At 60.1% G+C, this 12,273-nt stretch overlaps 4 protein-coding genes across 4 annotated transcripts; 1 reads left to right on the forward strand and 3 right to left on the reverse strand.

The window, feature by feature from the left end:
- Positions 1-577: 577 nt before the first annotated feature.
- Positions 578-4,588, reverse strand: UV8b_05807 (uncharacterized protein; the record flags this gene model as incomplete). The annotated part of the gene is made up of 3 exons (XM_043143304.1): positions 578-1,242; positions 1,319-3,786; positions 4,290-4,588. 3 exons carry the CDS (start codon positions 4,586-4,588, stop codon positions 578-580), a joined length of 3,432 nt encoding a protein of 1,143 aa, XP_042999237.1.
- A 1,644-nt stretch (positions 4,589-6,232) lies between these two features.
- On the forward strand, positions 6,233-7,816 carry UV8b_05808 (uncharacterized protein; the record flags this gene model as incomplete). Its single annotated transcript, XM_043143305.1, has 1 exon — positions 6,233-7,816. One exon carries the CDS (start codon positions 6,233-6,235, stop codon positions 7,814-7,816), a length of 1,584 nt encoding a protein of 527 aa, XP_042999238.1.
- Positions 7,817-7,954: 138 nt separating this feature from the next.
- On the reverse strand, positions 7,955-9,433 carry UV8b_05809 (uncharacterized protein; the record flags this gene model as incomplete). Its single annotated transcript, XM_043143306.1, has 1 exon — positions 7,955-9,433. One exon carries the CDS (start codon positions 9,431-9,433, stop codon positions 7,955-7,957), a length of 1,479 nt encoding a protein of 492 aa, XP_042999239.1.
- Positions 9,434-9,895: 462 nt separating this feature from the next.
- UV8b_05810 (uncharacterized protein) lies at positions 9,896-12,205 on the reverse strand (the record flags this gene model as incomplete). Its single annotated transcript, XM_043143307.1, has 4 exons — positions 9,896-10,171; positions 10,244-11,268; positions 11,357-11,963; positions 12,137-12,205. 4 exons carry the CDS (start codon positions 12,203-12,205, stop codon positions 9,896-9,898), a joined length of 1,977 nt encoding a protein of 658 aa, XP_042999240.1.
- Positions 12,206-12,273: the final 68 nt, after the last annotated feature.

Raw genomic sequence — 12,273 nt, forward strand, 5'->3', positions numbered from 1 at the left:
ATAAGAAAGGTGCGCCGCGCAGTGCTTAAGCCCAAGGGGTCTTTTTTACTCCTGGTCGTGGTCATCGCGAGGTTTCTACAGGGACTCTGTGCTTTTCCTCGGAAGCTTCTCCGCAAAGGCAATGAATGACGGATGGCCAGTGTTGGGGGGCAAAAAAAAAAAAAAAAAAAAAAAAAAACCAAGCCCCTTGGCTGCCATGTCTAGCTGGCCATGTGGCTTGTCAAGACGCGGCCTCTAGGCGGACATGTCAAAGACGGGTTGGATGTCAAACAAGATTGCGAAGCTCCAGACTCCCCGGCGACGCCGGCTGCTAGCAAGGTGTCTGTCTGGTCGAAGCTGTTGGTAGTACTGTGCTGTGAATGCTCCCTACCGGCGTACAAACAGGTATAGAACTCCCCTCGGCTGGGGAGTTGCTGTCATGGACTGTCTCCGTCTTCTCCCCACAATCTACAAAAGAAAGATCGAGGCCAAAGGAAGTGAAGCAGGGAAAAAAAGAAAAAAAAAAAAAAAAAAAAAAAAAAAAAAGAGAGAAAGGGAGAGAGAGAAAGAGAAAGAAAGAGGGGGAGAGAGAGAGAAATTAGCTGGGTCGCGCCCTTTCAACAACCTCTTTCAGCACACGTAGTTTTTCTTCCGTCACCCGGATGGCTTCCCGTATCTCGCGCTCGTCCAGTCGCTCGTGTCGCAGCTTCGCTTCCACCGTGCCTTGCTCCATGGCCCGTTTCCTCCCGTTTGCCTCGTCAGCGTTGAGACGGTCCAGCCCAACTCGTTCCTCCAGCCACTCCCACAGCTCCGAATCCTGTTTGCGCCACATTTCATCGTACGCCGCTTGCCGACTCGGGCTGTAGTATCCTACGCCTGGCTCCGGGGACGGATGAGCATTCGGCCTCGTTCCGAGGCCAAGCCACGTGGCCACCAAAAGTCCCACGAGCAGGCCGTACATGACGTTGCCCATCAGAATCGGCTGAACAGCGTCGACAATGGGCTCCACTATGCCTCGGAGCGGCTCAGCCGGCCCCCAGTTTCTCTCGCGCGCGCCGGCTGATTTGCCCAGCTTCTCGTGCGTGGAACCCTGGGCGGATGATAGCAAGGCTCGGCCCCTCTTCGACTTCTTCTTGCCCTTGGCCGCTGTTGGGTGGGTGGCCGCACCATGCCGCCCGCGCGTCGACACGGCAGCCCTGAGGGCGGCAAAGAGCTCTCTCGAGTATTGGCCTTGGCCGTCGTTGACATTTTTCTCAATGGTACCTGGACCCCTCTTGATCAGCATGCGTCATCGCCAGAGCCAAGATTTCGGCGGCAATTCGTTGTCTTGCCCACCCACCTTTGAGCCAGCACTTGCCGGACCACTCGACCGTGCAATTGATTTGCAGTCGAGTGGCGTTGTTGTCGGCCCACGACGCGCAGTATCGCGTCTTGACGGTAAAGAGGTTCCCATACGGCACGTCAGGGTTCTGAGTCGTGACGTTGAGGCTGACGGCCTTTTCCAAGTCAATCTGCTCCATCGTTTCTGTCACGACGCACTTGGTCTGTTTTGGCCCGATGGATGCGCTCAGCGGCTTGACGTAGGAGAAGGTGCGGCTTCTGTTCTCCGCTGTGAGGCCTTTCGTATCCTCCATCTGAATATCCGTGCATTTTTGGTCACTCGACAGCCATTTGCTCATCCACGAGACGGAGCCGGGTCCAAACATGAGGTTGTACACTTTGCCAAGCGGCGCAGGGATCACCTCGTCTGCCACGACCTTGTCGTAATGAGCAGACGTGTCGCCGCAATCCGTCGGTGGGTGGCTTGCTGGCCCGGGGAAGTCGGCGGCGCCAGCTGGACCAGTAGGCGCCGTTCCTTCTTTGGGGGCGTCCGGCGTTGGTCCGTTTGAGCTTGTCAGGTTGGACACCTTCCTGGATGCCGGCTGTTCCACATCAGCTTCCATCGCGCTCAGCTCCATTGAATGTGTTTCCAGGAACTCGTCGTGTTCCTCGTCGTAGAATTCGCCCTCGTCGTCGTCTTCGGATGACTCTTCCGATCCATAGCCCTCTTGTGCGTCGTCTTGTCCTCCCACCACCTCTTGCTCCGAAACAAGTTTTTCCGTCTTGTCACCTCCGGTTCCCTCCAGCTGAACACCGTTCAAGGTGCTCTTGAGGGTAGGGTGGCCGAGCTTCCAGATATTCACAATCAGGTCATATGTCGCATCCCTGCTCGTGAAACTGGCAAAAATGTGCTTCGCGTGCAAGGTGGAGATCATGAGACCGTTTTTGAAAAGCAGCGCGGTGCTTCTCTTCTCGACGGACACAATCTCGTCAAAGCTCATGACCAACGTGGTCGTCCAACCAAGGATGTTGCTGCTGAAGCAGAGATGGCCTTCCGACACATATAGCCGTCCGTGCGCCAGGATCTCCCGCTGAAGAGCGCAGCTGTAGTCCTCAATGAGGTAGTCGTCGTCGGGCACGCTTTTGAACAGATTGTGGAAGTCGCGGTTCCGTTTCTTGCTGGCAATCGCAAATCCGGTCAGCTTGGGGCCGCCGAGGCCCCCGCTGGGATGCATGACAGCATGGTTGGCCGTGGCGACGGCCGCCGCTATGGTTCCGCCCGTGGTCACCGAGCTTCCCCGCTTCCTATGCGGGTTCATCGCGCTCCTGAGACTAGACGACCTCTGAGCACGGCCTTTGGGATCGGGGAAATCCATCTGCGGAGGCGTCCGGTCGCCGCTTGCCGTATCAACCAAGGATCGGGGCCGACCGGGTGACTCGGCGGGCAAGGCAGCTCCGGGGGCCGTCTGAGGCTCAGCTGGAGCTGACTCAGATCTAGTCCTCGTGTCAGCGACATCAGGGAAGCGTGCGCTGGCAGGAGACGGGATGACTGAGGGGTCCGGCAAGCCAAGATGACTCAAGCTCAGGTCTCCCGAACCAAGTGTTCGCACAGCGGAGCCTTTGCGGTCCACGGTGCCTTCGATGCGAGGTTCGGGTTCCAGCTCGGCGTCTTTGGTCAAGACAGCTTGACTCGCCGCGGGGGAGCTTTCGGGTTTGGTCATGTTGGATCGGCTTTTGCTTGCTCCTATTCCAAGCCCGGCGCTGGGGATAGTGTTGCTGATGGAGTTGGCGGCGTTTTGAGCAGCAGATATCACCGAGGAGAAGAAACCAACGGCGCTGGGAGTAGCTTGGCCGCCAGACTCGTCGCTGGGGGTCGGCGGTGCGGTGGTGATGCGCGACAGTTTGCTAGGACCAATTTCTGCGGATCCGGACTTGCTTCTGCGATGTAGACTCATGTTCGAGGCAAGGGGACCATGCTCAGCACCAGCTCTCCGACCGCCACCGTTGCCCAAGAACTTTGCAGCAGGGGACCCCCCAAGCTGGGAGCCCGGATTGGATCCAGCGGGTAATTCAATGGGAGTCGGAGGCGTGTTGACAATGACGGGGGGCGGGATCTCGCCCTTGGGGGGTGTACGGGGAGGTTCCGTCTGAATTCTGGGCGCAAGGGCCCTACCCATGCGATCAGCTGCGGGGGCAGGGGGCTCCTGGCTTTGGCTGCCGAAGCTGGGCAGGCTGGGCAAGCTGGGCAAGCTGGGCAAGCTGGGCAAGCTGCTCAACTTGGACCCTTTTTCGGGAGACCAAGATTTGTCGCTGCCGCGGTTGGAGAAGCCAGGTGGTTGTTGGGGCGAATGTTGGAAGTGAGGTTGATGAGAGTCGAGGTGCTGAGCCTGGATAGCTGGCGATGACGTTGTCAGGTAGCCGATCAGGGACGGATGGGCGGAGATTGTGGCGGGTCGAGTTGGCGCTGAGCTCGAAGCGGACGCATCACTGTCTCGCGTTTTCTTATTAGGCAAACCCGCTTTCAGGACATTGGTGCACGTCGGTGCGACTGACGCGCCATATCAGGAGCCGGAGAGCTTTTTGGCGTGAAGAGCAACATTGAAGGCAGAGCGAAGAGGTAAAAAGAATTGAAGGGTGAAGGGGGCGGCGGGAGGGCCAGTGTCCTTGACACGAAGTTATGGGGGGTGGTCAGAGGGTGCATGTGGTCAGTGGGCGGACCAGACTCATTAAACCGGGAAAAAAAAAAGAAAAAAAAAAGAAAAGACGAAAACAATGGACAAGAAAAGGGGGGGGAAAGGGGGAAAAAAAAAGTTAAAGTATAAAAGAAAAGACGTCGCAAAGAGGCACGTTTGGAAGAAGCCCAGGAGTCGTGCTACTAAGGAAATCTCCCAGGGCATTGGAAGTTTGGGAGGAACCAGACAGGTGGCAGGGCAACGGAGTACTCGGCATTATGAAAGAGTTGCAGAGGTCTGGTGTCACAAGTTACTCACGAGTCAGCGAGGTACCGGTCTTGGCCAGATTCGCAGGAGCCGAAGCCGAAGCTACGGTCGTCATCCATGCATGTGTCGTCCTTGCCAGCCGTGTTCGTGTTCGTGTTGGTGGTGTCGGCTGGGCGCATGTGGGCATCGTCGTGACGCCTGTTGCTGCTATGCGCGCTCGAGCTGGGGGTGTCGTCGTCCTGGCCCGACGCTTCAGACTGGCGGCTGTTCTTGTCCTTTCCGCGTCTCCTTTTGACTGACAAGGCTTTGGGGAGGAGCTTGCCCAGGCCACCGGCGCTGGCGCCATCCATCAATGGCTGCTGTCTTCTGGTGGATGCCAGATGGGCACTGGATGCAGCCCCCCCTGGGCAAGCTGGTGGTGACTTTGAATGACTTGTTCTGGTTGGGCTCGACTGGCGCCCCCCGTGGAGCTGGCCGTGGCCGCCTGCGCAGGCTGCCTGCGCCCGGGGAAGCACTAGACCGTCCTGTCGCGTGGCTTTGCGGCGTGACGGAGGGCGATCAGGGGCCGCGGTGCTTTGTGTGCTTGTTGATGGGAATGCTGGCCGGCCTGCAAGAACGGCCACGATCAACGGCCACGATCAACGACCACGACCAACGACCACGACCAACGACCACGACCAACGGCCACGAACAAACGGCGGGTGAGTGGAAGTTCCGGGCGGTACGACGGGGTCGGAAGACGAGTTGGTTGGGGGGATGGAAAAGAGAATCGTCGCACCCCAGTCCAAGTCTGAAAGGCAATTAATTCAAAATGCAAAACACTGGCAGCAACGGTGGCCAGAACTCGACTCGACTCGACTCGACTCGGAAGAGGGACCCGCCTGGGGTCGATTTCAACCTGGTCAATCGTGCTGGCAACTGGTTCCATCGCAGCCCACATGCAGCTTACTGGCTCTGGCGCCCCTGTAGTCAGCTGCCACTCGACGGTGCAGAGGCAATCGGCAGGACCGATGTCACGGTCGGGTCAGGGACCGCTGCTTCTCCAGGCCTGCCTGGTCTGCCTGGTCCCCTACGCCGGCCGTGGTTACAGCGGTCGGAACACTGGAAAACGTCAACGTCAACGTGCATCTTTGCCCGCCAAAGGCGTCAATGTATGTGCATGCCACCCACCCACCACGCGCCCAGCACTCCGCACCATGATGACGTTGGCCGTTGGCCGTGTTCTTTGAAGCACCACGGCCTTCTCGGAACTTGCAAGGTGCCAGCCTGGATGCATGCCTCATGCCTGGCCCTTCCTGCCATGTACCCTGTGCCTGTACGTGGCAACCAGCACCAGCTCCCAGCAACGGATAGGACATCAGACAACGCCGAATCCTCCAGTCCGGAATCAAGACCAAACCATCGCAACCGATTCCTTCCTGCACGCTGCCCGAATCCATTCCTTTCCGTGGGTTCTTGCCCTTTGCATTTTCATTGTCACTTACATTATTCATGTTCTCGCCCTTGGTGTCGCAGTCCGGCCGCAAATGCGCCCCACACTTTACGGATTGTTCCCCCCCACCCACCCCAGCTGCAGGTTGCCCCCAGCCGTAAGCTGCCCCAATCTGCTATTGCTACAGTAGCTAGCTATGTACATGTAATTATGAACTCCGTACTAGGCTGCTTCAGGCATCCATCCGCCCGCCTTTTGCAGCCAGACTGGGCAGCGGGCAGCGGCAGCGGGCAGCGGGCAGCGGGCTCCATCCCAACCTTACGCAGCCAGACCAGACCTCCTACCAAATCCCATGAGACTTTCTCTCGTCTGACCCCGTCGTGGCCGTTCCCCTTCATCCGGCAACTCTGAGGCAAAGACCAGGTCAACGACCACACACTCCCCCCGTCTCAGGCAACGTCTCGTCACATCCAGTGGCGCCCCCCCCCCCCCCCCCCCCCCCCCCCTCCCCCCTCTTTGCGCCACGCTCATGGTTGACCAATCGTCCGTCGTCTGGTCGGAAATGGACTCGTCTCCCATCGTCAAAGCTCACGACCACGCGGCCGCTGCCGCCGTCGCGACCCGCCAGTCTGCCGATACCACCGTCGCCATCAACGAACACACCCTCGCCGCCGGCGAGTTCGCCAATGCCGCCAGGAGCACCACCAGCATCGAAGCCCTGCGCACCTTGAAGCTGCTCGAGCATCACCATCGCCGGCTTGCCGAGCTGCTCAAGCTGCCGCCCGACCGTCACGCCCCCCCCGCCGGCGAGAAAGGGGCGCTGTCGGGCGAAAAGGCCGACGGCGCCATGTCGCCCGACGGCCTGCAGTCCGGCAAGAAGATGCCCAGCCTCGCCCAGCGAGGCTTCGTGGCCAGAGAAATGTCGTCCTCCATCGCCAACAACTTGGCGTCCGCCAGGGGAATCCGGTCCAAGTACAGAGGACAGCCCTTGAGCCCGAGCATCTCCAACGACCAGGCCCCGGGAAACGTCGACCCCCATCCGAGGCGAGCCGGCTCCCGCTCCCACTCCCACGTGCAGAGTCTCATCGACGCGCAGCAGCAGTCTGGCAGGCCAACCTGGGTCCCGCCAACGCCGCCTGCTCTTCTCAAGGCAGATTCGTCTCGCGGCAGCAAGAGCGCCGCTTCGCCCCCGCGCGTGGAACAGACGACTGCCGCCGCCGCCGCCGCCGCCGCCACCACCACCACCACCACCACCACCGAGGACGCCGGCTACGCGCGCTTCTACAACACCTTTGGCAGCCTCATCAACAAGATTTCCGCTCCTCTTGCCTTCGCCGGGCTCCCCCTCATCCAAGAGGAATCAGTCACCTCGGATCAAGCTGTCGAGCAACAGCATCCCGAACCCTCCGCGCCGCCGCCGCCGCCGCCGCCGAAACGCAAGCCGTCGCGCCTTGCTTCCACGTCGCTGAGCCTGGACCCCGACCTTTCCAAAATCTACTCCAAAGCCACCATGCGCGCTCTCGTCCGCGAAGGCCACAGCACCAACGATTCCTTTTACGTCGTGCCGACGAGCGGCCACACCATGTCCTACGCCAACATTCTCACGTATGCCGAAAAGGAAAAACGTCGCCTCGAAGCGTCCCAGCACAGCGACCTCGACCCGCACGGCCATGCCGAAGACGACGACGACGACTTTGTCGACGCCCGGGAAACGCCGGTCCCCCCCGCATCTCCCGGCGCGAGGAGGAAACTGGTGCTGTCCAGGACCGAAAAGGACCTCCGCAACACCGTTGAAGAGCTGTCCCTCGAGAACAAGTCCCTCAAGGAGATGCTGGACAACGTCTCGAAGCGCCTGCACGCGTTCGAGGCCAGTTCGCAGCACTCGGCCATGGCCCTCGCCGAGAGTTACCGCATCATGAGACCCGGCTCGCCGAGCGCCGCAAAGCCCGCGGACGAGGCGCTGAGGAGCAAGGTGCAGGACATGGAGGAGCAGCTGGCGGCAGCGACGACGCAAATCGAGCGGCTGGAGAAGGATAACCGCAAGATGCAGAAGACGTTGGACAAGTACCGGGAGAAATGGGAGGTGCTCAAGGCGGGCGCCAAGGCAAGGAGAGGGGCGCAGGCCGAGAGCGTAGACGAAGTTTGAAGCAAGAACCGACCGAACACTTTTTTTTTTTTTTTTTTTTTTCGAGTGACATGTACGTGTCCCCTCGTGCCCCCTCGTGCCCCCTCGTGCCCCCTCGTGCCCACACGTTGATATAGGTACGCATGCGGGATGTCCACGTCAATTCCACCAAAAGCTCACACTGAAGCTCACGCTCAAACTCCTCACGTAATGCCACCACCCCAGCGGAATCAGCAAGGTGTCCCCTTCTCCCAAGATGCATTCCCAGTACTCCACCCCTTCCAACTCCCTCCTCGCCGCGTCCAGCTCGTCGCCCGACGCTGCCGCCGTTTCCGAATCCTCAGCATCCCATCCTTGCACAAGGCCCAGGTCCAGCACGCTCGTGTTGCTCATGTCCACGCCGTGCTCCGGCCGCCGGCCTCTGATCCCCCTCGCCCAGGGAGGGTACAGGCGCACGTACTTGGTGCCCACGACCTGCGCGAGCAAGTTGTGGTAGCCGTCGGTGTGGAGCGGCGTGATGGTGCGCGCGGGCCCGAACCACGCGTTGAGCTGCGGCGCCTCGAGCGGCGCCTGGTCCCTGGCCCGGTCGGTGGGGTGCGGCGGCACCGACGCCCAGCAGAGGTCGGGGACGGAGACGTCGCTCCTGAGCGAGGGGATCTGGCGGAAGAGGTCGTGCTGCGCCAGGTACCCGACGGGGGCGGCGCCCGGCGGCGCGGCCACGTACCGCGAGAGGAGCTGCTCGAACGGGATGATTTCCTGGCCCCAGCCCGGGTCGACGTAGCTCCTGCCCACCTCCACCGGCACGAGGCGCCGGCCGCCAAAGGTCCTGGAGAGCAGGTAGCCGGGCGATTTCCACGGCCGCGTCGTCAGCGCCGGCCAGCCGTCCAGCAGGTCGGTGAAGACGACGGGCCGCGGATGCGCCGCCCCGTCGTTCATGTACCTCTCGAACCGGTCCAGCGACCAGCCGCCGTGCCGGGGACACAGGCGCGCCTCCGTCACGGCCGGCCGCCCGAGCGGCTCGTGCGACGGGAAGAAGCCCCCGCGCCCCGCGCACCGCCTCGCTCCCTCGGCGGCCGGCCCTGGCTCTCCGTCCCCGTCCCCGTCCCCGTCCCCGTCCCCGTCCCCGTCTCCTTCCTCCCCGGCCAGCCGCTCGAGCAGCTCGAGCGTCTTTTCGATCCACGCGCCGCCGAGGACGCCCGCGCCGCCGGCCGTGATGAGCGCCCGGTCCAGCCTCCCCACCACGCCGTCCAGGACGCCCTCGAGGCCGCCGCCGCCGCCGCCGCCCTCCCGGAGCGTCTGCACCACGGCCTGGAAGGTGCCCAGGATCAGCGTGTCCGTGTAGATCTGCCGCCAGTGGTGGGGCAGCCGGTCGAACCGGTAGGCGTAGAACTTGGCCATGCAGATGGACGCGAGGTCGTCCAGGCGCCGCTGCAGGAGCGCCTCGTCGACGTTGGCGCCGTCGCGCGGCGCGTGGAGCCGGAGGAGCGCCGCGGCTTGGCGCTTGACGAGGCTGTTCATCGCTTGGCAGTCCGGGTCCGGGGCTGCTTTTGCCGCGCACGACGCGCAGAGGGGCGACTCGACGAGTTTCCGCGCGGCGTCGTGATACCGCGAGAGGAGGCCTTGCCGCGTTGCGTCCATTTTTTTTTTTTTTTTTTTTTTTTTTTTTGTGGAAAGCACAGGATCACAGGGTTTCTCGGCTACCCATAGTCAACCTGCTGAATGGCTGCCCATTGCAGCTGCCCGTTGTGGCGGGCCGGTGGTTGGTGGTGATGGGAGATTCGCAGACTTGGTAGGTAGACTTTGGCCGAGGCCAAAAAATACTCCACCAGGTCCAGGTCCAGGTCCGCAGGTCTGTTGATCCGACACCGGTTGACCCCTTTTGCACACTCCTTCACAAGCGGTGGCCGAGTGTCATACCTCCCAGGATCAAGCTTTCTACTGTTTCGCAACGCGAGAATCCGCGGAATCTGGAGTAGGCAACTCCTCTGTATACGTTCAAAGATCACGCATCGGCCAAACAGCCACCGGTGCCCTCTATATCGGTGTGCGCCATGCCGCCGTGCCGCCTGATTACATCTCCGTCTCTCTTCTCCCCCCCCATCAACATGTCCACACGCCGACAATGCCATCCCGTCTGCCCTCCACCAAGTATCCGTCCCTTATGCGTACATGCTCCACCTCGGCTGGGCTCTTGGCCTCGTCCGCCTCTGTGACGCCCGCGCCGCAGTCCCATTGCCGCCCCTCCACTTTATCGTACACTTTGACCACGTCCTCCCCGGCTGCGCAGACAATCCGCCTCGAATCGAACATCATGCTGGTTATGGGGTTGTCGTAGGCAAAAGCATCAAAGATGGCGCCCGTGCGCAGGTCCCATATCTGAGGGAGATTCAAAGTTAGCAAAACAACCCGCAGAGCGATTCGGCATGGCCATGGCCAATTTACACTTACCCTGACACTCCGGTCCAAGCTACCAGTCACCAGATGGACATCGTCAAACTGCAGGCATGTCACTGCGCCCGTGTGACCTACCAAGCTGCGGTGAACCTGGCCGCTTCGCAGATCCCACAATCGCACCATGCCATCCGCAGTTCCGCACGCCAGTGCCGATTCAAATACTTGCAAGGCTCCTACAAAGTCCGCGGACCTTGAGGTCGAGCGGCCAGTCGGCTTCCATACCCCTTCGGCAAAGCCAGAGCTGGCCGAAGCTTGTGCTGCAGCCCACATGACGTCTAGCGTCTGGACGCAGCGACCCTTTTCCAGATCCCAGTGACGGATCGTCTTGTCTGCGGAGCCAGACACAAGTACATCTCCTCTGAAATGAAGAGCTGTGACTTCATCCACATGCGCCTCCAGAGTAAATAACTGACAGTCGTCCATGCTACCTTCTGGAGGGTCGATGGGTTGGTCGTCCGGGTTCTCAAAAGCAATGGCGTCTTCATCGTCGTCCTTTCCCACGTTGTTTCCGTGAGGATCGTAGCTCGAGCGACTCAGATCCCACAGGCGGATGGTCGCGTCAGCAGCACCCGTTGCGAGAATATTGTCCTCTACTTGCAACGCCCTCACAGACGCAGTGTGGCCTTCTAGAGTCCCAATGCATCGTCCTGCGTTTAGATCCCATACCTTGACCGTGTCGTCGAGTGCAGCGGATACCATTGTGCCAAACGGCGCGTCGAAATCTAGAGCCGTTACTGTGTCCTTGTGTGCCCTGATTTTCCGTATGTTGGAGCCAGCTGCAAAGTGCTCATGAAGAATCGGCATCGATTTGCGGCGATGCTTTTTGGGTCGTTTTGTGGGAGTAGAGCTTGCAGAAGCGGGAATCTTGTCGTACACGGATTGGGACATGAATTCGGCGTCATGATCGTCTGCGTCCCCGACAAGGTCAACCTCGTCCTGGGTTGGAGTGTTTCGAGCCACGGCTTCGGCTTCGTCTGCGAGCGCCTGGGCGACATCTAAGCGTCCTTCAACGTCGATGACTGGGGTCGACGTTAGCAGGCACGCGGAGAATAAAGAAACCAAGGTCGCAAGTTGCGGGTGTGAGGATTTTCATCAACGTCAACATACTGTCATGCTCCAGTAATGCCTCTTCTTGTTCCAGACCCGCTAGCCTCTCTAGGATGATCTTGCGCATGCCCTGCAAGTTGGCGATTTTGTTGTCAATCTCTCGAATTTCGCTGCTAGCCATGCCCTTCCGTATACTAAGCAGCTCAAACTCGTGCATCATGGCTGCCTTTTCCTTCCTGATATGAGATACGCTCGAGGCTTGTCCAGGGGATCCGGCTGGTCCCCTTTCCTCCAGCAGCTTCCTTCCTCTTGAAACACGGCGGCGGTGCTTCTTGCCCTCGTCTGTCATCTCGGGAAAGCTGGCTTGAAAACCCTGAAACAGCGAAAACGAATTGTCATCTTCGGGAATGTTGGAAAGAAGGTCGTCGGGTAAGAAGCTGACTGCGCGGTGCTGGATCTCTGCCGTGGACAGCCTGGAGCGCACAATCTCGGACGGTGTTCTTCTCGCCAAGGCGAAAACACTGCGCTGAACAGAAGGCCGGGTCAGCTGCCTGTGGACATGGGCCATGGCAGTCTGGTAGTGGCGAGAAGTGGCATCGGGATTCGGCGCTATTAAATGGGAAGCGGTTGTCGTGACTTTTCGCCCGAAAGCCTCTAGGCCTCGGGTCTGCCCACCGTCGAGCCTCCTGTTAGCAAGTAGAGACATTGAAAGATGCACGTTCGAGCCCCATGCGGCTGCCACGCGATACGGGAGATCTTGGTGATCTTGCGGGAACCTTTCTACAAAGTCTCTCTGGGGATATGGTGTCTGTCTGTCGGGCATAGGACATGTAAACGTACCGAGATTATGGATTGATCTTCCTCGGCGTCTTCGAGAAAGTCATAGTGACTGTTGTCTTGATCAACCATGGCGTGATGGTCGATCGGACGCGCCTGGAAATCGAAATGCAGGTTGCTGGTTGCGCAATGGCTTCATG

Source organism: Ustilaginoidea virens, chromosome 4 (genome assembly GCF_000687475.1).
Source record: "Ustilaginoidea virens chromosome 4, complete sequence".
Taxonomy (NCBI): Eukaryota; Fungi; Ascomycota; class Sordariomycetes; order Hypocreales; family Clavicipitaceae; genus Ustilaginoidea; species Ustilaginoidea virens.